The 26302-nt window shown below is 44.9% G+C and overlaps 1 protein-coding gene across 7 annotated transcripts in view; it reads left to right on the top strand.

Moving 5' to 3' along the window:
• The window catches only part of ATXN1 (ataxin 1), a 224024-nt gene extending 197722 nt beyond the window's left edge, over nt 1-26302 (top strand). For all 7 annotated transcript variants that reach the window (XM_026073303.1, XM_026073302.1, XM_026073306.1 and 4 more), the window contains 2 exons: nt 13872-15909; nt 25092-26302. In XM_026073303.1, the coding sequence (XP_025929088.1) occupies nt 14032-15909; nt 25092-25622 (2409 nt within the window). In that variant the 5' untranslated portion in view covers nt 13872-14031 and the 3' untranslated portion in view covers nt 25623-26302. The remainder of the gene's footprint in view (nt 1-13871; nt 15910-25091) is intronic.

Raw genomic sequence — 26302 nt, 5'->3', positions numbered from 1 at the left:
TTATTTTAGCCACCCTGGATGTATGATCTAGTGGTTATTCCATATTTTTCTAACATGTCCATTATACCAAAGAGATTATGTATAATCTACTGCAGTAGTTATTTCACAGTTCTAGGGAAACATTGCCTCCATATGTAAACACAAAAAGCAGAATGAAAAAAGAAGGAACAACATTATTTTTCCTATCCACCACGAGGAGTCTACAAGTCAAAACCACATATGAAAAAGAAACCAAACCAAACCAGATTAACAGAAGTAAAATCATTATGCATTTGGGCTAACAGAAAAAAAGATCAGAGTAGGCAGACAGGGTGGTAAACAGATCAGATCCTGAAGAGTCACTCAGTCCAGGGACTAAACGAGTATAAATAGCATCAGAAAAAAATCCCTTTTCCTTTTCATCTCAGGAGTAGCAATGGCTCGTAATGTGGCGAGGGCTGCAGGTGAGACTGTGGAGCCACGGGATGTGTCCCACCTATCACGTAACTATCTCTCCCCCAGCTCACGAGCCAGGGACACGGCCCACGCTGAGCCGACCACGTGCGTCCTGCTTGGAGCCGCCACCTTCGCGAGAGAAGGGCRTTTTTGCAAGGGAATGCCCAGACCGCTTTCCTGTCCCAAGAAAATCTCTCCTGTAGGTTCGACTTTGCAAGGGGAGGATCTGCGCCTATTTTAACTATTTTCTTCTCTGGGAGAGCAGCACTTAAATGCTGGTTTGAAGAGCAATTCACAAAGATTTTGAGCTCTCAGAGCCCTGGCTGAATCTCTTGCCCATCCCCTGATTTAGTCAGAGTGCTTCTGAAAGGCACTCGGCTGGCGTGACAACACTGCAGACTGCGACGCTGTCATTGGTGAGGTAGTGCCGGTTCACGAGCAACCCTTTGCGCCAGGTCTTGCCTCAGCCCCAGCCTGGAGGGCAACGCTTCAGAGCCCTGTGTGGAGTAGCCAGTGAAATGCATTGGCAAGCTGCAAGCAGATGTGTCTGTCGCTGCAGAAGGGCCCAGGCGGGATGCCCAGGGACACGCTTTGTCAGTGCGGGATGCACGGTCACAAACCAGTTTCACTGGCATGAGTCCAAGGTGGCTGTATTAGGAGTACCAATGAAACCTAAAACTGCACTGTCATGTATTTGTATGTGTATTTGTTTGCTCCACAGCAAATGCTTTCTGATGTGGAGTGATCTAATGAATTTAAAAGGTCAACATCACAGTCCACTAGTGTTAAGAATGAAACTCTGGAAAGGTGAATTTCTGGGTTTAGAAAGTTATGAAGTCCCCCTTTCTAGCTGAATCTTTAGATAATAGATTTTAAATGAACCCCTACTTTCTGATAGACTCTTCATCGCTTTACAATTCAGACCCAGTGGACACAGCTAACGCCGCAAGTTTCGAGGAAGAAGGGATCAACATTTTTTCTAGATGGTGTTTGTGTCCGCAAGCAGCTGCTTGAATATGCTGAAGTGTGAGGAATGTTTAGATAAGTGCACAGAGAACAGCAAAAGTGGGTGGAAATGGCATAAGAAATAACGCTGAACACATTAGACCACACTTCAGCCCTTTGTTACAGCATCCTTTGTGTTTATACTGTCAACGCAGGGTGGATGGATGGATGGGGGTACAATAAATGGTACATACAATTTGAATTTTTCAGCGTGTGCTTGAGACTTGACTATTTCTCCAGCAAAAAGATGAGGTTTTTTTCTCTGTTTCGGAGATTAGGTAAATCCCATGAGTGATGACAACAGACAGAACTGGGGCTTGCAAAGATACAGAAGGGAAAATATACTTGACACTTGTGAGAAGTGAACTCTGAGCTGGCAGTGTGGTTAGACACACAAGCCTCATTTCAGAAGGCTGAAATATTGCCTTCTCATTCTTCTACCTTTAATCATGAAACCTCACATTCTTCTAATGATTCTTTCAGAGGGAGAAGTGAAATGATTCATATAAAGAACCAGAATTGTTCAAACCACATCCCTTTTATTTATCTAGAGCAAGCCAGAACTTCTGCTGAAGTTCAGATCTTTTGGGATGTTTGCAATGTTCATATGCTGATTTTCTTCTCTTACTCCCTTACATTCCTGTCCTTTTTCCAATGGCCCACTTTAAAATGTATGCAGCTACTTAGAGTGTCAGAAATCGCACCTCAGTGGTGGTTCTCATGTGAATGGAGGAGAGAATCAGAGAATGGCATTTCACAGTTGTTTATTGTGTTGATGCAATAATTAAACAAAAGAAAGTTACTGCTGTGAAGAATGGTTGAACAACAGGTTAAGCAGAAGAGAGGAAACTAAGATTAGTAGGATGGGCGGAGGAGGAAGGAGTCACATTGCCTCTTGGATGAAATAGTCATCAGGGACGCAAGAGCGAGAAGGTGAAGTGAAAAAAACCAGAAGGAATCTTCAAGCTTTACACCCCATTTATTTAGAGTTAGAGAAGGGGACAAAGGTAAGGAAAGACACCTACTGTTTACAGTGCTGGAGAGTTTTAAAGGCCCTTAGCTCAAGGTTGAAATTCTGGTGAAGGTGGCTTACTTGAGCTGCAGAATACTTTGAGACTTAACTGACGTCCTACGTGGTTTGGAGTACAGAAGCCCAAGGACTAAGGGAAAGAAATGTGTCTCCTTCATACACCTTTTCATCTTTCTCTTTTTTAATTCAGTTACTTCAATAAATGTAACTTGCGTAGTTTTTGTTTTCTAATTAGTAKTTCCTATGTGCTGTCATGCAGCAGTCAAAAAATTCCACTCTTCAGCCACATTTCACTGCTCATTCATCAGTGAGCTGTAATACATAAAATTCATATTTAGCCCTTTTATGTATCAACAGCTGGTTACCTAGAAGTGGTGTGTGTGCTTGCCTACCAGACACTTAGGTGCTCTTCAGTGCATCCACCTACAGAGAAGTTAAAAAAAGGGATCCAGGAGCTAACTGTGGGCTTTTGTGGTATGGGCTGCAGACTGTGGTTGGTGGAAGAGTCAAGGTCAGAGTAATGGGTGATGGTTTTGAGTCCTTCAGCTTATAGGTTTTTGCTAAGTGTGTCTGACCTTTAGCTAAATGTTGGCCTTAGGTTAATAAAACTTTTAGTAATCTTTGCCAGTGTGTCTGGTTTTCTGTTTGTATCGTGGTTTGTGGCAGTGGCCTTAGAAGGTCTGTTTTTTTGTCTGAAGAGAAATAGGAACTTTGGGGTTAGTTAGAGAAGAAACAGTTGAAGTTCTCACTGGGAAGATTTGTAGTCTCCATAATAACAGAAAATGGAGGGTTGTGAGGTCTGATTTACATAACTGGAGGAAGGTAGGGAGTGTGGATATTCTTGGGGAATGTCATCAAGGTCTATGGCTGAGGATTTGCACCAAAGCATGTAGTTTTCATTATATAACCTGAAATAGTATTCTGTAATAGTCACAGTACTCTGTCTTTCCATATTATTTTTATGGACTTGCTCAGAGTAACCAGCTATCCTGTATTTTTTGCACAGAGGAAAATGAGATAAGAGGGAGAGATGCAGCCTGCTTTCACGCTGTTCAGCTTTGGCTGTGGGAAAGGTAACACCTCTCTCCTTTCCTTAATGCCCAGCCTAGGTTGCTACATGAATCTATTCACAGTAAGTCAGATTTGACTATCGAGTCCTTCTTTTTGGTATTGTCATAAAGCAGCTTTCTTGTAGCTTGCTTTAAAAATGCAGTGGAAGTCATTCTGATGACAGCAAGAGGGGAGAGATAGTGTTCTTTGCAAACTTGCATGTAAAGACTAAGAAAAACAAGTGCAAGAGCTGTGCAAGGGAAGGGATTCTTGTTTGATGCTTGAGTATTACAGGCCTGTGGGAAGTCTTGTGTGTTTACAGATACAGGGGTCAAACAGAGATTTTCATTACCAAATGCTTTTAACATTGCTTGTGTGATGCTTTGCCTCTTTTTTTTGTTACTTTTCTGCTGTGTTCCTTTCTGTCTGGATTTAGCTGTACAACATATGTGGTATGTGCAAAAGAAAGGATAGAAACTGTGCAGCAAAACTAGTTGAGTTAATGTACTGATCCTGCCACAATTTCTTTTCCCCCCCCCCCCCAAAAATCAAATTAATTAATTAGCCCATTGCTCTGGGGAAGCACTTTGCTCTGCTGCTTGCTGGCTACACTGACTTATAAGACTGCTCTCAATCCCACGGTCTCCAGGGCCTGCATCTGCTCCCACTGCTGCTCCTGAGCCCTCGGTACTTTTTCAGGAGGTTGTGGCAAGGGACGTGTGTGCACAGGCTCCGTGCAAAATGAATGCCCCTATCGAAGAGTGACAAATGTTAGGTTGCCCTTTTTTCTTCTAGCCCCAGTGGCTGATGTAAGCATGCTCTTGTGCATGCATGGCACTGGCTATTTGCCAGGTTTAGTGTAATTTTTTTTTTGAATGAATGAATGAATGAATGAATACCTGATTAAGTTAATGAAGCTGAGCCAATGATGGGAGGGAGTGACTTGGCTGCTGACTGCTCTAAGAGATCTGGCAGCACATTAGACTTGCATAACGCTCCATGCTGCGCTCCATATGAGCCACAGGAGAGGGCTGCAATAATTACTTGGCTTTTCGATTGAAAACAGCTGCAGATAGCTAGTCATCCTTTTGTCCATTTCCCTGGTGTGGGGAGGTGACTTGTCTTTGCGCCGTGGATTTCGAGTGGCAGATGGGTAAGATGCTCTCACAGAAGTGATCACAGTGGTGAGAAAACATGTTTGTTGCTCGTTGGCTTTTACAAAAGGTCCATTCATATTTCCAAGCTGTGATTCACTGGACCCACATGTCCAATGGAGGAATTTTTTAGTTTTGAGTTCAAAACTCTTATATAAATTATCTTTATTGGAGTTGTGTGATTTTCTTTTTTTTCCTTTTCAGTTGGCTGGGAGAAGGGGAGCAAAAGGTTTTCTTTTATCTGGTTTTTGTAAGAGAAGTCATTTTAAAATCCTTCCAGTTCCTTTTGGTTGCTGTTTAGAGCAAGTTTTTTCTGGCAGTCCTAGTTTGTACATACCTTTGTTTCTCACATACTTAAGTGAAGAGTACTGGCACTGCATGTTAACACACCGCCTTCATTTGTCAACGTTCCCTGCTTGAGAGCAATGCTGATGATTTGCATTCTTAGTTGGAATGATTTTTTTTTAATTGCAGCTGGAGCCTGTGACTGTGTAGCCTGCTATGTTGTTATAAACCAGCATTATTTCATTTTGTTTTAATTGTTTTCTGCGTTGTCTTGTCAGATAGAACAGCCGGGGCAATCGCACCCTTGCTGTGCTGGCCTCAGCGAAGTGACACTGGTGATGAATTTGGCTCTCTGTGCCCATTTTATCTGTCTGCCATACTGCCCATGAAACGGGAGGCTCCCTGCAAAGCCCGAGTCAGGAATAGCTAACTAATCACTTTGTGTCATGGGCTGCAGAGCCAGGCCAGGCATTTTATGGGAAGAGAGCAGAACAGCTGCTTGAGCTTTTTTTTTGTTTTTTTTTTTTTTCCATATACATTCCTATGTGCACATCTCAGCATGCAAGTGACCTTTGCAATCTTGCTTTTGATCAGCTTGCCAGCTTGAGGATCTGCGCGGGACTAGCGGGTATTTCCGCAGGGTGCACCCGAATGTGACTGACTGAATTAAGAAGAAAACTGAATGTATGAATGAATGAATGAAAGAAAGAGAAAGAAAGAAACAACTGACGAGTGGGTGGGGGAATGCTGAACTCATGTCAGCTTTCTGCACCCTGGGGGGGAGCACAGCCATGCACCTTGGGGCCAGGGAGGGGGAGCTGCYGGCATTTTGGTGTTGTCAGTTGTACAGTCAGTGGTCCTGATTCAGCAAGGAGCCTGGTGTTTGCTTCAGGTACGAGCAAGACATCATACAACGTTATGTAAAGTTAAAGCTGTCCCACGGGCTTCGCTGAACGAAACCAAAATTTAGCATTTATTGTGAATTCATTTTCAGCACTTCACAAATGGACTAATTATAGTCCACGTTGCTAGCGCTTGGAATCCACCAGTAAAGCCATCTGCAGGACGGGCGTCCGCTGAAAGGCACCGAGAGTGTAGCTGACCTTTCAAACCTGCCCTTAAAAAAGCTGTGCTCTCACACTGTCCGGTTATGAGCCGAGCTTGAAGGTGCGCTCCCCTTCAGAAGCGCGTGCTCTTGTCTGTAAAATGGCTGCTTCAAGTTGGCCGGTGCTCACTGGTGGCCCTGGCTGGGTTTTCCAAGGGGTGGGACAACCACAGCTCCTGTAATTTCTGGTGGGGGTCACATTTGTCTCTTCTGAAGATGAAGCCAGACATCTTTAAAATTTGTTTTGCCACATGCATGAAAGAGAGAATGTTAACAAGCATTTGGAGACACATGGAAGGAGACCTGCGTGACATATCTGCGGTGCAAATGTGTTCATACAGGCATGACAGTTTCTGTCACAAGTTAAAATGAGTGGCGAGTGGGTGTTGCTTCATTTATAGTCACTCATGTGAAATTTTCAATGGAAAATTGTGTAGGCAGCTCCCATTGTAGCTGGGCACATTTTAGATAAATGAAAAACATCAACAAAGTGATTTCTGCATTATAGTTGTTTATAAATGAACTCTATTCACTCGTTTTAGCTGCAGAAATGCCTCTAGGGGATTGATGTAAGAGTGAAGGATTTTGTTGTGCAGTCTCAGACAAATTGGTCCTTCAAATCTGACGTCCTGTAGCTGGCAGCAGTCAGTGCTGTGCAGGAAGAAAAGGGGTATATGCTGCATCTGTCCGCTTACAGAGTAGCATAGGTGGGATCCGCATTTCCTTCCTGATGTAAGCAGGATTGAAGGAGTGCTGTAAGCGCCCGTGGTTATGCCACGGCTTCAGGACCCTTCGGCAGAGGGCACTTGGTGTGTATGAGGTGGAGTACTGCCTTCCTGAACTTCTCAAGTCAGGCTCAGGCCCTTACTAAACAGTCAAATCCTTCTCTTCGCTCCTTCATAGGAGTGGAGAGCTCTGGAGTCTGAGTGCTTCATCCTCCAAGAAGTTTCTCTGTAATCAGCATTGTCAGCTGGTACATTTTTATCGCAAGTCTCTAGATAGCTGACGTTGCTTCACAAAGCTCCAGTTCCTGGTATCAAATGATGAGATGGGAAATTCCACTTTTAGCTAAAAAAGTAAGTTTCTGGTCTTGTGGGTTGCAGGGAAAAGCTAGAGAACTGGAGCCTGAAAGGCCTCTCACAGCAAAAGGGCATTTGGGGGAYATTTATCATTTTAAGAACTCTTCTATTTGTAAACGAGTGTTTCAGGGGCAAGAAGGGGGGCTGGACTCGTGATATTTGAGTGCCTGGGCTTGGCAGGATGAGGGGTATTCTTGCGAAGCGGAGTGAGGGCCATGCCTGCACAGCAGGCCAGGAGGGCGGCAAGCCAGCGACTGCTCTGCAGCCCCCTGCCAGCACCAGGAGCTGCAGAAGCCGCTTGAGGCTTCAGCAGCAAGTGCTTGCAGCTCACTTGCTGAGCACTTTAATACCAACTTTCTGCAAGGTGTGCTGGAAAAGGGGTGCTCACCTTTGTGCATAGCTTTGCTGTAAGAAACATAAAATTAATGATTCTCACAGTAGGCAGCTAAGAATGGACTGAGATCTCCTATGTCACTCCTGTACAAAGTATACATGAAGCTGCGTGTTCATACACATGTATGGAAAAGTATGTCATATGTCCAGAACATAGCATGATTTTTACAGATGTTGAAAATACAGGCATCTTTTCTGTAGGCACAGAGTTACAGAACCGGGTAATGGCACCCAGATGAAATGACAGCAGAAACCTGCAAACATCAGAGAATTAACTCAAAGTCTTAATTAATTCAACAGTTAGCCTAATTGAAATCTAATCTACTACTAGCACCATGAGAAGCTGTGATTCTTGTGCAGCTCACCAGTACCCACCAGCCGAGATAACAATGTGTCCCTAACCAGAGTATAACTGTAATAAAACATGACTGCAGGACACATTGTCCTCAAAATTCAGGGGTTAAAAAATTCAGGCGTTTGTATCATGTGCATTCATAAATGTCACCAGGTAGATGGCTCTTTTGGAACTCCCATTGTTAGCCTGTTGTGTGGGGAAATATATCTTATGATATTCTTTCTCCTGAATCTTCCTCTCTCAACTCTGGTACCTACAGACTTGTGTCATAAAAATTTATGGTAATGTCAAGCCTCTGAACTTCCAGTGATCTGCTAGTTGAGGTTTGCTTATATCAATTGCTTTTTATACTGTGTAAAGGATGTCTGATCTGACTGGGGGGAGGAGGGATGTGCAGAATAGCTGCTCACTCTGCAAAAAGCTGTATCAGTTTGCTGTGGTGGATTCTCAGAAGAGCTAACACTGCAGTGGACAATCTATCTTGCAGATGCGGTGTTGATCAGGAATCCTTTAGTTTCAGGAGGAGATTTTCAAATTTTGTTAGAGGTTTTCATATTTCTTATTAATGGATCTCTGCAGTTGGCCCTCCTGGGAAATCTGCCAGAGAACTGCGAAATTGGTAAGATTGGACAGTAAACTCATATAGCTATTGTTGGCCTGTGCCGAGCTCCGCATCGCAAGGCTAATGAAATCTGTAGCAGTTACAACTATGAATATGTAGCTGGCAGAGGGTAGCATGTAGTGCTGGGGAAAGCTGGCGCGTGGATCTGAGAGGCAGAATGCAGCTGCAGATYGTTCTGCGACGTGTCTGCCTTGTGATCACGGCGAATCTGATCCTGCAAGGTGCCAAGCTCCTTGGGGGAGAGGGAGGAAGCTGGGACAGAGTGCCCTCCCTTTCCATTGATTTCAAGTAACACTGAAAGCACCCGCTCACCGTATCATGATGGGATGGGCAGGTGATTTGAGGTAGGCRCGTTAGAGTGTGCAGCTGATCCTGCCAGACTGCATGCAACACGCCAGACATAAAAAGCAGTGTGTCGGACTTGATTCAAAGGATTATTTTTTCAATGTGCTCTTTGATTACTACATTGATGTATACTTGTCAGGCAGGGCAATGGTGTCTGACAGAGGGTAGGCCCAGTTTTTTACTGAAGTGATAAATGTGAGAAATTACTAGTCATACCTGGAGCTGGAAAGTAAAAGCTAAAAATTAGTAGTAATATGTGTGTTATTAGGGTTTGGGCTCAAAAGAGTCTTTTGACAATTAGTGGCTGGTTTGAATATCCCTGAAGTTCAAGGCTGACAGCCACCCCCCTCAGATGATTACTCCATGCAATAAGGAAAATGAGCTTGGTCTCAGCTCTGCTCCTGGTGGCAAATCAGCCCTGCTTTTTAGCAATTCTTGCAGAAAGATCAGGGACCGGAGAATGAGGGACCAGATTTTTGAAGGTGTTTTAGAGAAATAAGTTAGCTAGCTGCTTCATGGGGCTGCCAGAAGTGCCTGATTTCTGAAGGCAGTGAAAATCCCAGCCTGCATATCCAGGTGCTGCAGTGTTGTGAATCTGTCCTCTACTCTGTACCCAAAGACTCAGTATCTCGTGGTGGGATGCAGCCTGTTATTACAGTGTTGAGGGACACTTGCATCGCTGGGTTTGCCTTTGTTGCAGTGAACTAGGTAAATAGAGGAGTTCAGCCTCTAAAGCTATCACCCAGCTTCCTTTCATGAGTTTTAAATTTATTAGAAGAAATAAATAGAAAAATACTGTTTGGGGGGACATACGGAAGTATAAACCACCTTTGCAGTAGCATGCTAGAGTTTTGCATGAAAATGCATATCCTGAGCTTTAGTGAGTAATCCCTTTGGGGCCAGCGCAAACCCAGATGGTGACTCCTCCAAGTGATTATTTTTCTGCCTTAAGCCTTTCCAGGAATTTGAGTGTGGGCAGGCTGCCAGTGGACACTGGCTACCCAGACACTTTAGCAATGTTCCATGTGCGTGAGCTACCAGAGATACCAAAGTCCAGCTGCTGTCCCTGATCTCTTTGTCCTCTTTCCCTTCTCAGGCGGAATTACACACATACACGCACACATGTGCTTGTGCGACACACACTCACAAAGCAGGAGCAAAAATCACCTACTGTTTGCTGTTATTTTGCATGTCTTGCAAATCACGATCGATGACTCCCAAATAGAAGGGAATTCTCAGAGTCGGAGAAATGACTTGGATCCCCCTAAAAGGCGTACAAATAATAAACAGTGTGTCCCACCTCAGAAGGCAGGCAGAATGGGAATGTCTTTCTAGGACAGCAAGAGAAGAACAATTTAACTATGTCTTACACCTCTTGCCTTTGAAACATTCTATTTGGTTTGTCCCCTTTCATTTTTTCCCAAGCAAAATCATTCCCTTTCTGTTCTTGCTGTTGCTGTTGTCCAAATTATACTGAAAACTTACCATTTTACTTTTCACTCCTAAAGTAGAAATAGGCTGGGATTTGCTTCGCAGAAAGGCAGGTGACCTGCATTTCTGCAAATCCAGTCCCATGTCTACTGGAGGTCAAAGTCTAACTATAAAGTAGTTGGGCTGGAAAAAGTGGGGCAGTCTTTACGGTTCTACTGATGCCTAGTACCTCATCTCCATTATGCTTGCTCTTTCCTCCTTTGTTGTCTTGGAGATTTTGGGAAGCCCTTTTGTTACCAGTGATGATGAAGAGAGTCGTATGAAAGATTTACAAAACAAACAAGCAGGCAAAATGCTGTGTGAAGCCTGTGAAACTTGCCTGTTTTCAGATTGCATCAAAGTCTCAAGCCCTGCACCAGGTTGATCAAAAAAGCCCGCTGAGCTCCAGAACTTTTCAAATGACTTTGGGCTCTTTCATGGTTTTGCCTCTCAGTCAGAAGTTCCTGATTTAACCTAAATTCAGTGCAAAAGAGTTAGCATTTGGCATTTTTGAAGGATGTTAGCTTTGAATTTGGAGGCTACCCAAAACTCAGTAGTTCGATCCTGTTTAGCAGACAAAACCTTTGCTTCAGCTCCTGCAAAGTAAAAGTCCACCAAGTTTCATACAGCTTTGTTCTAGCAATTTTGATGTGGAAAAGCTGAATCCAGGCTCCTCAGACTTTTGGAACAACAAGTTTTAGGAGTCTGGTTTACCCATTATAGCAAAATAAGTTGACCCAATTCTGTCCCATGTACAAGCTGCTTTAAACCTGTGGCTTATTCAGGCTTGGCATTTTGAGTCATCCTGTTACACAGGCAGAGGGGCCAGCGCTCTGCTTCCAGTCAGAATCCAGATTTTTCCTCTCAGAGTTTTTTTAGGGTCTGTGTTTTCAGTTCAGGTCCATCTCTGCAAGAGATCAAAGGATGGGCCAGTCTGTCAGCCCTCCAGGTCCAGTCTGGGCACCCTATAGAAAGCAGAGTGATACAAATGGAGCGTGTAAAACACATCCCACCACAGCGCCTCCATGCAGCTTCCTCCGTCAGGAGCTGCTGATTTATGTGCCAGAGCTCCCTGCCCAGGGTAGAAGACTACAGTGAGCTAAAGTTAACGAAGGATGACTGCGCAAATGTAAGCTTGGCGGTTTTATTTTTGGTTGAACTTAAAAATAAAAATCTTTAAGTCATATGTAATATAGTAATTTTAGCTGTTGCCAAGACACACTGAGCAACTGTTAGGAGGAGGGGAAAGACTGGTGCAAATCCCGGGGCTCTTGTCTCCCGGCTGCCCTCGTCCGGCTGGAGTTGCAGCACCGCTGCAGCAGCAGTGCCAGCTTCTGGTGATGCTCCCTGGCATCACCTTAGCCCCCAAATAAGAAGTCAGCTTAGGATCTTCCGGGTTTTCCGGGAAAAAATTACGCTGACAGAATTGCTGGGAGACAAACAGCTGCATATTACAGACACACTGAGGTGGTGTAGTGACTTGGCCCCTCACAGAGCAAATCAATTTTCAGAAACAGAGTTAAAAAGTCGCCAGCCTGCGTTGGAGTACGCCGCTCCCTGTCAGCCTGGGTACTCTCTCTCTCTGAGCTGTGTTTTTGCCTTCAGCGCAGCAAAAAAGTCAAATGAATGCAGGTCTTTCTAACAACCTTTCCCAAACCTACAAATAATTTGCGTGCTGGTTTCTCAGCTTCAGTCAGGCCTGTGCTAATTCGTTACAGCTGTGGAGCTGTTGAAGGAAGAAACAACAAACATTGGTTTTTGAGGGTCTCAGTGGTTATTGGTGTTTGATTACTGTTTATCAATTTTTAAACAATGGAATAATTAACTTAAAGCAGATTGTATCAGACCATTAGAAGCTTTAGACTTTTCCTGTGGGATTATAACAGCTTGGAGGACCATAAATGTAAAGAATGCTCTTAAAGCTAGGTTTAGTCTTAGTCGGCTGTGTCTTCAAAGTGCTATGTGCACATATAAACGTGAGGCTTATTGTTCATTAGAACCAAAGCAGTAGGGAAAGAGATCCCCCAAAGGAATGTTATTTGCCATAAGATAACTATCATTACTGCTGCTCAGCATTCACTTTAAAGTCAGTTATATCCTATTTCCAGCTTCTTTCACATCCACACTGATTCTTTCTCTCTTCATTTTTCTTTCATATAATAAATGCTTTTCTTGTTAGAATGCCTATAGTGTGAGAAGTGAAATTTCTAAGCACCCGTTCTTGCATATCTTTCAAAAAAAATCAGAAATGCAGATAAAAGGTGGTGACTGGACAGGGGGTGGGGAGAGTCTCACTTTCTGTAAAGTTTAAGTATGAAAGAAGGCAAAGCAGGAGTTCTTGGTTTCAGGCAGGTGGGGAAAGGCTGTCAGTCTGTTTCCTTTTTTTTTTTTTTTAAGTGTGATGTGATCTAGTTAGGGTATTTTCCTTAGCAGATAATGAAAGAATGAGGAAGACTCTGTTCCCAGTATCGAGGATGGCTGCAGTAACCTCACTGAGTGATGCAGAGCAGGGAGGGAGCCTGTTTTGCTCTAGCATGTTATAAAATCGTGTCTAGCATGTTATAAAATCGTGAGCTTTTGTGATCGTCAGGGTTCCTGTGTTGGATCAGGGAGATCCAGTCGCCCTCCCCCAAGCAGTTGTAGCTGAGAGTTTTGAGGGCCAGCGTCAACTCGCAGATACAGTGGGCCCCGGCCGAGCGCCCCGGATTGCAGGGACGGGGCCTTTTCCAGTGTCAGGTCTTGCCTGCTCGCTTAGGTGTGAGCTATCAATAGCAGGGGGAGTTCAAAACACTAAAAAAACACATTAAAAATCTGGCTCGGGGCCATCTCTGGCTTTGTGCTGCTGCTGTAAATAGCTTGTTTAGCCAAGGCTTATTGCCAGACTAGTAGATGAAGGGCACGTGTGCCTGTAACAAGCTGTGGCATGAGGGGAGAGCAAAAGGTAACTGCTGTGTTTGCAGCCCTGTCCAGCGTGAAATGAAATCGCTTGGCGGGAGACGCAGAGGTTTAGGAGTTCAGAAGTAACCCACCTTCCCTCTGTACTACTAATAGCTGCTTGTTGCTAACGTAAATATTTTGGCGGGGGGGTTCTTCAGGGATCCCTGCCACATCATGTGTGAGGTCATGCCATGATCCCGTGCTTTAGGACACGGCGCGGTGAAGATAGCATCGTTGTTGCAGGGGAAGGAGAGGGAGAGAGTCGCAGAATGAACTGGACACCTGAGAAACATGACAGGTTTTCACAGAGGAGGGAGGAAAGCAAGCCTGCAGGACACTAGGAAATAAGTGACCACTGTTAAACATGAAACGTTTTGGTCAGAGAGTTTCTGATTTGCCTGAAGTTTTACTTATTCTCCTGATGCATTAGCAGGCGCATCCGGGATTTTAGCTGCAAACTGCTCCTTGACATGAGAGCAGCAATGCAAGACATGTTTTGTTTTTGCGGAGGTTTTTCTTTTTCTCGGTGGTTGTTTTGAGGTGTTTGCTTGCTCGGTTTCGTTTTCCAGCGCTGACAGTGTGATTTCCCCCATCCTCTTGTTGCAGAATCCAGAGAAGCTGTCGGAGGATTGTGCTCACGGGGAGATGATTCCTCATGAAGTCACTGGATCCCTTTCAGAAATCAAATGTGACTTTCCATTTATCCGACTGAAATCAAAACCAGCCAGACAGTGAAGCAAGCACAGTGGAGGGGGGACGGCGAAAGATGAAATCCAACCAAGAGCGGAGTAATGAATGCCTGCCACCTAAAAAGCGAGAAATTCCTGCTACCAGCCTGCCTTCGGAGGTGAAACCAGTCCTGCCAAATGAAAACCACCGTGCAGATAACTTAGCATGGCTCCCCAGCACACCCAGCAGCCAAAGCGGCCTGGGGGGAAGGCACAGGCCCGGAGGGACTTCGGTGGAGATGGGTTTACAGCAGGGTTTACACAAGTCACTGTCTGCAGGAATGGACTATTCCCCACCAAGCGCACCCAGGTCCATTCCATCCTCCACAACCCTTCCCACAGTGTACTCGCCCGCGCTCTCCCAGTCAGGGACTCCTGTATCCCCCGTGCAGTACACACACCTGCAGCACACTTTCCAGTTCGTTGGGCCCCAGTACAGTGGACCATATGCCGGATTCATCCCCTCACAGTTGATTTCCCCAACAGCCAATTCTGCAACTGGTGCCGTGGCAGCGGCCACAGCTGTTGCAACCACTCCATCACAGCGCTCCCAGCTGGAGGCTTATTCCACTTTGCTGGCCAGCATGAGCGGCCTAAGCCAGCAGGGGCACAAAGTTGAGCCGCACCTGGTTAGGACACCTGGACTGATTGCTGCAGCGTCTCCTCCACCYACCCAGCAAAACCAGTACGTCCACATTTCCAGCTCTCCCCAGAGCACTGTCAGAAATGTCTCTCCTCCAACCATCCCAGTCCCTCTGCATCCCCATCAGACAGTGATACCACACACGCTCACCCTTGGCCCTTCCTCCCAAGTGGTGGTACAGTACACCGACTCTGGGGGCCACTTCGTCACACGGGATCCCACCAAGAAGCCTGAGAGCAGCCGGCTGCAGGCCATGCAGGCCAAGGAGGTACTGAACGGAGAGATAGAGAAGAGCCGGCGGTATGGTATTTCGCCTTCTGCCGACCTGGGTCTAGTCAAAGCAGGCAATAAACCAGCTCCCCATCATTATGAGACCAGGCACGTAGTGGTCCACTCGAGCCCTGCCGAGTACAGCGCACGGGATTCCTCAGGTGTCCGAGCCTCTGTCATGGTGGTACCCAACAGCAACACACCTACTGCAGATATGGAGGTGCAGCAGGCTACCAACCGAGAGACCTCTCCCTCAACCCTCAATGACAAGGGAAGCTTGCATTTAGGAAAGCCAGCCCACCGGTCCTATGCTTTATCTCCGCAACAGACTATGGGCCACGAGGGGGTGAAAGCAGTTGCCACACTGTCCCCTCACACTGTCATTCAGACAACCCACAGCGCCTCCGAGCAACTCCCTGTTGGGCTGCCTGCTACGGCCTTCTACGCCGGGACCCAGCCACCAGTAATCGGCTACTTGAGCAGTCAGCAGCAAGCAATTGGGTACCCTGGAAATCTGCCACAGCATCTGGTGATCCCTGGCACACAACCCCTGCTTATACCAGTCGGCAATGCAGATGTCGAACCATCAGGAGTAGCACCTGCAATAGTCACTTCATCTCCCCAGTTTGCAGCAGTGCCTCATACATTTGTCACTACCGCCATTCCCAAGAGTGAGAATTTCAGTGCTGAGTCCCTCACAACCCAGCCTGCCTACCAGGCAACCATGGTGCAGGCCCAAATCCACCTCCCCGTGGTGCAATCCATTGCTTCTCCCGCCACGGCTCCTCCCACGCTGCCTCCTTACTTTATGAAAGGGTCGATCATTCAGTTGGCCAACGGAGAGCTGAAGAAAGTAGAGGACTTAAAAACAGAAGACTTTATACAAAGTGCGGAAATTAGCAATGACCTGAAAATAGACTCCAGCACTGTGGAGAGGATTGAAGACAGCCATAACCCAGGCATTGCTGTGATACAGTTTGCAGTTGGAGAGCATCGAGCACAGGTAATAAAATGTGGGAGTTGTGGGTGGAGGGACTAGGGTGCACGTCTTGGCTTCCTTGGTACAGCTTACCTCAGGGCAGTTTGCCAGCAGGTCTCAATTGCTTTGGGTTTAGGGGGGTGCTAGTTTTTCATTGTTCACACTCGTCCATGAGACTGACACGTTTGGTCCAAAAATCATCCACCCTGCAGTGCCAGTGGAGCCATCAGAGCCACACCTATGATAAATGTAGCCTCCTGGCTGTGATAGTAGGTCTTCCTTGGGGACCAGACTGCCCTCTTTTCTTTTGCCCAGGTTGAACTGCTGCAAGGTTGTGTTCAGTGCCCTCCGCAGTCCCTACACTGCAGTCAGGGGAATGGTTTACATCCTCACTTGGAATGGTTCACTCGGCAAACCTCAATTGTATTGCAGACTTGAGGCAATATCACTATTTCTTGCCTGCACTGTGATAGCACCTTGAGGCCCCAGCCTGTCTCTGTTCAGCACTGTAGAAACACACAGTGGAAAAAAGAGTCCTGGCATCATGCAAAAACAGTCTGAGACGAAGGTGGAAGCTGAGACACTGGACAGTAAGGAGATTTGTGGAAGGTCGCTTAGCATGTCATTGCCAGAGCCAGGACTAAGAGCCAGATCTTCAAGTCTGCCAGCCATTGGCCTACCCAAAGGTCTTCAGTGCCTGATTAGGATTTTGCATTTTCGTATGAATCCCAGTGTGCCTTACAGGTAGAGAACCCATAGGAAGAATTAAATGATCTTAGTGTTCTTTATTCAAATAAAATAACTTGGTTTAGGCAGTAGGGGAGGATATATTTTGCATTCTAATGGGACACACTACACAGAGTTTTATTCAGGTTTCAGTTAGGTTTAAACACTGCATAGCTCACACACTGTGTGTTTAGGGGAAATTTAAAAAGAAAAAATATCAAGATGGCTAGGCATCATGTGCTTCTGAACTTTGTTTCTCACTGGTTTGCAATGTAGGAAAAAAACCCTGTAACTTTCCAAAGGTTTTTTCGGCCAAGAATGTACTTAAAAGCATTATCTTGATACTGTCCCTTATCTCAGCAATTTAGATTCTGCTGTGTTGAGGCTGGAAATAGATTAGATACACTAGATAGCAGCTTGGTTCATAAAGGTACTTGTTCTAAAAAATCTTGTTGCAAATGGCTTTGGTTCAGTTTGAAACAGGAGAGCTGCAAACTTCAGCTCTGAAGAACCAGAGAAAGAGAGGAACTAGAAATGGACAGATGTAGTAAAGCGCCTTAGACTGACTGGTTTGGAGAAGAAAACAAAGAGCAGCGGTACTAAGAAGCAAATTAAACTGAAAAAATGTCTTTCACTCACAGCAGTCTGTAACCCATCCTTCCCAAATTGCAAACATATGGTAAATTGCTACATGTGACACATGCCCTTTCTCCTGTCAGGTATGCAGATTCCCTTTGCGGTTGTGTTCATATATGTGTATGCCTCTACACAGGTGATGGACGTTGGGCCTCTGGTGTTTTCAGTAATGCTATAAGGATGCAATTTTTTTTTCTACTGTTCAGCTGTATTTTGGTGCTCTCACTGAGAGCTGTGCATCTTGGGCTTCTTGATTAGAGGAACTATCCTTGGATCAGAACCAGTTACTATAATTTGCCCCAGTGCCTTGCATAATGAGATCTCAAAAGTAGTAATCTCCCATCTGCAATTTTCATCTTGCTTTCATTTCTCTCTCTGCAGCCAGTCCACTGGTCTCTGCACCAGCAGAAGAGGTACAAATTAGTAGGTAGCTTTTGTGTCATGTCTTGTTCACAGATCTGTCAACACAGCCGATGTGTTGTAGTACTGCACGCTGGGAAGAGCTCCTTTGCAGAGGGGAGAGTGCCATCGTCTGGTAGAGAGCATGCTGGGTTTGAAGCTGTAAAAAAAAAAAAAGCTACAGCAAAAGCTACACCAGTCTCATCCGGCAAAGTGTCACCTTATCAAGAAACCTATCAGAAGCAGGCTGACATCATCGCAGCTAAAATACTCCCCAGCTGTGTTTCCCACAGGGGATGCTTCCAGAATGGAGCGAGAGTCACGCAGAGATATGATTAGAATGAGGGTTTAATTTAGGTTTCCTGCAGATTCCAGGACTTGGGTCTCTTCCCAGATCAGCTGTGTCCCTGCATAGCAGTGACTGCTGTGCTGATTTTCCCTTGCCTGGTTAGAGAGAGAGAGAGCATTTCTGTGTGTCTGAAGTCTCCAGTGACCTTACCCTCAGCCTAACATGGATATATGGAAGCATTTAACCTTATTAGCAGGCATGCAATAGTCATTACTTGTTAGAAAATTGCCTGTGAAGAGGGCTTAGGCTTCTCATTGAAAGAACACCATTCAGTCTTGCTGTTCAGAATAGTGACACTGTGATGCTGCTTACTTAAATATGTACTGACTCCAGAGTACAGTGGAAATATAGGTGCATGCGTAGTTTGGCTTTGCAAAATATTTTGTTATAATTAAGTTTCACTCGCATATATACTTCTGGGAGGAGAGAGCTTTTCTAACAGTATTGTCAGAATACAGATTATAAAGGATAAGTGCCATACAAAAATAGCATTGTTACCATTAGTTTCCATTCACTTTATATACTCCTCCCAATGATCTCTGGGAACTCATTATAATATTGATGAATTCATATTTTCAGACTCTGTACAAACATTAGCTAATTCTCACACCAATTAAAGGAAAGAGGTAGGAGTTTATTTTTAGCTGGGTGTATACAACTGTAATGTAAATAGGGAGGCACTATATAGCTGCTGCCGTGTCACCTAACTGCAAGCACACAGCTCCCCCTCCCCAGCACCATGTTAAGGCAGAAAGAGCTCTTCCTCCTGGCTTCCCTCTGCTTCCCATCACCTTGCACATCCAACCCTGTTCCAGGTACTGAAACCTAGAAGAAAATTAACCCACCTAAAGCTACTTGCCTTTTCAGTGAAAGAACTGGCCTTAGCCCATGAGGGATGCTTGGTTTCCATTTGACTGCATCCCTACTGTGGATTAGTGAGAAGTGAAGTAAGTTCCAAATGGACCAGAACCCAAAGTCCTTRCTTTGTTCTGTGTGACTTTTATTCCTCTGGATTCAAGTTGCCTGAAAAAAAGACCTATGGATCTGGATCTCTTTGTAATTTAAAATGTTATTCCTGTATTAACACACACATCATTATTACTTGTCCTTTCTTTTGCTGCCAGGAACAAGTGGAAGGTAGGAATTCACCCGTTAAGGTCAATACACACAGGAGATGCAAAATAAGTTTTCTGAAATGCTCACTTTCACCCCTAAAGTTCAGTTTCTGATTATTGCTGTGGAAAATGTTCTGTAATATTTAGGTCTGCCTAAGAAACCTGGAATACAGCTTAAAAAGAAAAGATGAACATCCAGTTTATAACCTCTCCCTTTTTTTAAACAGAATCATAGGCATTAGAGATGAAAAAATCCTGTTAGACCATCTAGTTAGTACTCCTGCCAGTTTAGTGAATAGTTTTTTTAGAGCTTCATCCAGTTTAGCTTTCCATTTATATCTCTGCATGCACACAAACCAGTCACTTTCTCTCTTGCTCAGCTCTCTACTTTTCATTATCTTTGGCACTGTTACAGACGTAAAAAGGGAGAGTTTGACTCTGTTCGCTGCCGCAGATGGAGATCTCTGCCTGCCTTCCACTCATGTGATCCTGCAGCTTTGTTCTCCAGGCACAGGGGCAGCAATGCTTTGTTCTGGTGAATGACAGGGAAGCTGTATTCTCTGCTCAAATGTGTATTACTGAATTCGGGGAATGCAGCAGATAAGGGCTCATGTGATAAACGAGCCAGCCAGTGGTCCAACTGAAATGGCTTCCCTTGAGAAATGGAATTTCCCTGCTGTGGGATCACATAGCTGCAGAGAGCTGTAGCTACTAACCTTCAAGCACAGGGTTTATTTGTTAGAGTGACAGCATGCTGAAGTGGGGCTGGATGCAGTCATGGTGGGATGCTGAAGGCCTTACAGCCACTCTCCTGTACCCCAGCCCAGACCATGCATCCTGCCAGGTAGTCCCTGTGGCAGGAGATACTGCCTGCAGCCCCATAAATCCCTCCAAGCAAATCCGCTCTTGTGAAGGCAGATGGTGTTTGGGGGTGGTAGGAACAGTGGCATTAGGAGTCCAAAAATCACTGGGTAGGGGAAGTCAGGTGGGACCCAGGCACTGCAGGTCTTCTCTCTGGGAGAGAAAGGGAAGGAGCCACAAAAGAAAGCAATCACGTGAATTGTATCTCTTCCATGTAGAAGTTATTATCTCCATACAGAACAGGGAAGCATTCAGAGGTGAATACTCTTCCTCAGCAAGATTTTCCCCACAGTGGACAGAAAGCTTCACAAGTCTCCGAAGTGTCCTTCCTACTTGTCCAGTGTCAAGAGGAATTTATCCCTTAGCAAAGGAGGCAGGGTCTTTTACCTTCCCAAAACACTGGGATCTCAGACCTTCGCACATGAAACCATCAGAAGGCAAAGATGTCTCTTTGCAGGCCTGGCGGTTCCCTAGAGTTGCTCAAACCCTCTTCTGTCAGGGCTGCATGTCATGCTTTTCCCAGGGACTCCTGTCCTGGATATATTACTCTCTCTGAAGAGGGGAGAAGTGGAAATATATATGAAATATGGTTGCCTAACCCCTGCCCTTTTCCTGTGCTGTTTGGCRGCCCTCACCACTGAGACGTTTCTTCATCAGTGGAGGGCCCCAGCTGTCATCTTTTACGGTGCAGACTGTCCTGCGCTGACTCTCTTGATCTTGGTGAATTATGCCCCTGAGTAAGTTACTGAATCCTTTTACTTGTCCTCTTTCCTGCTGTTGACTTTAATGGAAGATGAAGGTGCCCAGCACTTCCCAGGATTGGGCTCTGATAGACTTGCATGAAAAGAGATAAATGGTATAAAGCAGTGTTATTTGATGTTCTCACCATCTTTCTCATCTGTATTCTGAAAAGGGCTCCCTTTTAAAAGTAGTTAAAATATGTGAGAATGTGTTTTAGTAAGAGCCATATTGAACAGGAGAAAAGTTTCACCTGACCCAGTATCTGACAGTGGCCAACCATGAATGCCCTCCCTCAGGGGAGGGCAAAGAGGAGGACAAGCATGTACTTACTGATAGTTGTCAAAACCACTCTTGCAGGATGTAAGAGTTTGTGGCTCCTGAACTTCCTAAGCCAGAGATCTCATCCTTTTGCTTAAAGCCTTTTGATGGATTTTTATCGCATGAAGTAGTCTGGTTGTTTTTTGAACCTGGGAAATCTTTCAGCACCCACAACAAGGTGCTCTGCAGCAGAGGGCTCCACCACTTAATTGCATGTTGTTTCCAGCACCACTTCCTTTTGTTTGGTCTGAACCTTCCACTCCTAGTTTCATCACATTTTAATAATATCAGAGAGAAAAGACTTACCTGGAAAATGTACGTTTACATTTATTAAAATATAGTTTGTACTAACTAGTTTTATTAGGCAGCTTTTGCTTTAGTGCCTGTTAGGTGGATTAGAGCAGTGAGCCCCAAGACTAAAGTTTCTGTGTTGTTCTGCAGAGGCACTGCAGTCTGTGTGATGGTATATCCCATGCCTCCCATTGTCCCACAAGTGTCACAGGTATGCCAGCTCCAGTGTGCATTTCCAGAGCAACCTGGATTGCATTCATTAAGTACTGAATTTGGCTGAGAAATAAAATGATAAATTGATGCAGACAACTGCAGATATTCAGTGGCTGCTTTGAAACATTTTGGGTGTTTTCACTAGTTGTTCTTAGAAATAGAAAAGGATCTTTGCAGTAAAGCCCTGGTGTGCTTACAGAGGGACCAGCGTTTCGGTTTCTTCCTTTATTGTCTTAATAGTTGGGAAAGCACAGAAACAAGTTCCGAATCCTTTTCCTTCTCTCATACAGTAATAACAAGATGTTGCAGGGAGGGAGCTTTTAAAATTAATTTTTCATATTTTAATGCAGTGGTCCTACAGAAAAAAAATGATGCAGAGGTGTTTTTACCGAACTTCCACAGTTGAGAGGTCTTTGACTACTATTGCTTATAGAGAATGGTTACTTTAAAATCCCAGTTTAGCTGAATCCAGAAGCAGCTAGCTAAAGCAGTGCTTGATAATCAGTGAGGGAACCCATTTTGAATTGATAGATGTATATGAACACTGTGACTAGATCATGGAAATTGTAGCATTTTACCATCTTTATTATTTGGCGTTATTCATGATCACCACCAACAATTCTGGGGTTTGTTTCAGTGATTGACAGTTCAAGGAAGTGTTTTATATGTCACATAAAAAGAAGTATAACATGTGGAAGCATATTCACATCAAGAGGTACTTGTGTGACAGTGAGGATTATGCACACAAACATGTATGATTCACATAGATACAAATAGCTTTTGACAGTGATGGGAAAGTACATTAAAAAAAAAAAGGGCAGACAGAAAGGAAGAGAGAAAGAGGAGAGAAGTAGCAGTATCAAAGGAGAAATCTGTGTCTGCTAGATGATCCATGTTGAGAGGGGCCTACGGCTCTATGTAGAGAGCAGTTTCCACTGAAGTCCATAGGAGACAGAGGATATTCACCACTTCTCCCAGTCAGAGCCCTTACAGATGTGTGCGCTGATGGAGTAGGAGCCCAAACTCCAAGCACATGTTTTCACAGATCTTGGCTCTGGAGTGTTTCTGCCCAATGACATGAAGTAATGAGGCTGTTCGGGTTGCCTAGCCCCACTTTATTTAGTTCAGGGCATAAACCAGGCCTAAGAGTCAGGTGCCTTTCCAGTACTGTGGTGTATGTAATTGACTGCTGGCAGGCAGTTCTGATCAGAGTAGGTTTAATATGACAGAAACTGATTTGTGGAAGGGGAAGAGTATCATGTGCCTCTAAACTGCTCCTTTTGAAATTCCTTATAGAGTGGCTTACTATGTTGGGTAGGTGGAGTATCAAGAGAATGCCTGGAGTATTATTCATTGGCTTGATCATATAAGCGTGTGGCAGATATTTATAGACATGTTAAATTTCTTTCAGTAGAATCAACATTTTCATAAACTGCAATTGTCTGCTAGTGCGTGGTATGGGTTGGAACAGTCGAAAGTACAGTCAAAATCTGTGAGCTTCCTAGTTCTGAAGCCTCCGTCTCTGTGTTATGGGTCACCCTTGATTTAATCTTTCTGCGCAAAATTGATGTGGAAACAGTGGGGTCCAAAGGGAGCTACCTTGGGCCCCATTTGCAGAGCGAGTGCATCCGAGGGTGTGCAGCCCAACCGGGGAAAGCATGCAAACACTGAAGTGCTGCCGCTCTGCCCAGTGCCAAACAAAGAGTTCTCAGGGCGCCTTAGCAGTGCAAAACCAGACATTGTCAGGAATTAATATCCATGCCAGAAAGGAAGGTGCTTCCAGAAAGAGCCTGTGTGATCACTGAGTCCGACTGCTTCTGCAAGATAGGCCGTACAGCTTCATCCCAAGAGTCATGCTCACCCTTTTCCGAACAAAGCTGTTTGAACACAGGAGCATGATGTGTATCTTAAACCACTTGTGTTCATTAATATTAAAATATATTTTTAACAATACAAAGCCGCATTTGATATGACAGCCTTATTCACTCCCAAAGGTGAGAGATGGTTTTGCAAACCTGCTGTGATAATTCTTTCAAACAAATCCCTGTTTCCTAGAGAGGGAAGCCCTTTAGACAGCTGGTATGTTCTGTGCATGCTGAATGGCTTAGAAATGAGATGGACATGTTTTGTATCACTTTGGTGTTCTCCTGCCTTTAGCCTCTAACAAATAAGGGTTAAATAACCAGAGCAGGATCCTGCCCATGTCTGAGAAGAACTCCAGAGGCCATGGGGACCTTGGGAGCAGGACAGTGGATGTCTGGCTTGAGCATAGACCATCCACTTAGAGTTGCAGATCTCATTGGTGTTACACACAGCACGTTAATAACATACACCAAATTTTAAAAAATAATTAGAATTTCCTGCTGTCATTGCGGTGTGCTAGAAGGGTTCAGTCCTGTAGGCTGTGAATCGCGCAAGCCCACGTCTACTGTTGGAACCTGCAGGCAGACACTGCACAGTGAACAGCAGGCTGCTGACATATGTAAAGATAAACAGGTGTTTAGGTGCTTTATAATGTTAGGACCTCAAGGCCCAACATTTGCAATGTCAAGGAAGAGTAAGCAGCCCATGCTGGTCTGTTCTGGCTATAGCAACCTCCTGTAAGCTGATTAGATACCTTCATAACCGTATGGGTTCTTAAATTGGGGTGAAGTTTGAACTGCCCATAGGAAAAGGAGATAGAGGGCAGAAATTGCAGATGAAGAAGAGGTGGTCCTCTCCCTAGCAAGTGGAGATGAACTCGACTGCAGAGCTTAGGCAAGATTGGCAGAGCAAGCTGAATAGTGGAAGTCACAAAGCTGTGCTTTGGGTGTTTGAGTGGCATAAGCAGAAAAGGCACTTTTTGAAGGCAGTGGATGAGAAGAGGCTTTTGGAAGAGTATGTGTGAGAAGGGAAGAAGCTGGACTGGTAACAGGACTGTTTGGGGAAGGTGGGTTCATGCCTGCTGCTGTTACAGACACACCTCCATACATACTCATGGGCTCACACCATAAATCAACATGTCTTCAACCATTTCATACAGATAAGTATACACTCACATAGATGGAGCTCAGGAAGGGGAGATACCTTCCTGTGGTCAGTTAGGAAATCGAGTGTCAGAATTGGGAGGAGATGCCACACCTCTTCCAGCCTTGTGGGTTTTCCCTGGAGCTGTCCTTAGGTTGGAAAGTATCTGAGCTTCAGATTTAGGTGGCAGGGGCTCGGTACCACAAGAGCATGGCGGTGAGCAGAGTTTTTCAGATGCCAAAGTTCTGTTGCCCGTTACATATCACTGAGCAGCTGGATAAAGGTAAAGATCAATTCCTGTTGAGGTTTTGTGCTAGAAGTGCTGAGCTCAGAGAAACTGTTAACACCCATTTGACAAGGACAAACGTGAAGCCAGATGCTCAGTGTACTGATACTACAGAATCCACATGGCGCTTTTACGGTTTACTGCTTTATTCCCCTCTCCAGGCATGACTGCTGTGTGCTGAGCACGGGTGCGAAGGCGAAGAGATGATCTCATGCTCTCTCTCTCATTCTCTCTCTCTTTCTGTTATTCCCCTCTCTTCCTGCAGGTCAGCGTGGAGGTCTTGGTAGAATACCCTTTTTTTGTATTTGGACAAGGCTGGTCATCCTGCTGCCCGGAGAGAACCAGCCAGCTCTTTGATTTGCCATGTTCGAAACTCTCGGTGGGGGACGTCTGCATATCACTTACGCTCAAGAACCTGAAGAACGGCTCTATTAAAAAGGGCCAGCCCATGGATTCAGCTAGTATCTTGCTGAAGCATTCAAAGAATGACAGTCTAGCTGGAAGCAGACACAGGTATGCGGAGCAGGAAAATGGGATTAATCAGGGAAGTGCACAGATGTTAGCTGAGAATGGTGAACTGAAGTTTCCGGACAAAACAGGATTGCCTGCAGCACCTTTGCTCACCAAAACAGAACCCAGCAAGCCCCCGACAACGCGGAAGAGGAGGTGGTCAGCCCCTGAAACACGAAAACTAGAGAAATCAGAAGAGGAACCACCTTTGACTCTTCCCAAGCCTTCTTTTATTCCTCAGGAGGTTAAGATTTGCATTGAAGGTCGATCCAATGTAGGAAAGTAAAAGTTGTTTGGGGAAAGGAAATTAGGCTATCCCTTGTCATTTTTATCCAGATTACTGTACTGTAGACTAAATAACCCAGTATTTACATGTTATCATCTTATTTTAGGTTTATGTTATAACCTTGTTGTTATAGTTGCAGCTGGTATTATGCAGGAGACTGGTGCATATGTTTTTCCACAAGTGTTTGTCAGTGACTAGGTTTCTTGAGAGCTACAGAAGGGGCAGTATCTGCTTCACGCACCCTTAGTGGAAATGAATGTGTTGTCATGGCTCCTGTTTTCTAACACCTCGTGTAGAACAGGGTCCAGCTGTGATTTTGTTTTCTTCTATTTTTGTTGTTGGGGTTTTTTTGTTTGTTTGGTTTGGTTTTGGTTCCTGTTGTAGTTTTTCAGGGAGGTGAGGAGAAGGGAACTGTAGCAGAGGTGTCCATCACGCATGTGTTGTGTGTGTGTCAGTCCCAAGGTGGGATTGCGACTCTGTGGCAGGCATGTGAAGAGAGTCTCTCACCCCAGGTGAATGCTAAGAACACAACCCACAGATGTTATCAAAAAGGATCAGACAGTCTCTGACATTTTCACAATAAACCAACTCTTACTCAAGGCTCTACAGTATATATATATATATATATGTGTGTGTGTGTGTGTGTGTGTGTGTATATATATATATATATATTTGTGTGT

Source organism: Apteryx rowi, unplaced genomic scaffold (assembly GCF_003343035.1).
Source record: "Apteryx rowi isolate R43461 unplaced genomic scaffold, aptRow1 scaffold_366, whole genome shotgun sequence".
Taxonomy (NCBI): Eukaryota; Metazoa; Chordata; class Aves; order Apterygiformes; family Apterygidae; genus Apteryx; species Apteryx rowi.
This window is presented reverse-complemented; position numbering and strand designations above follow the sequence as displayed.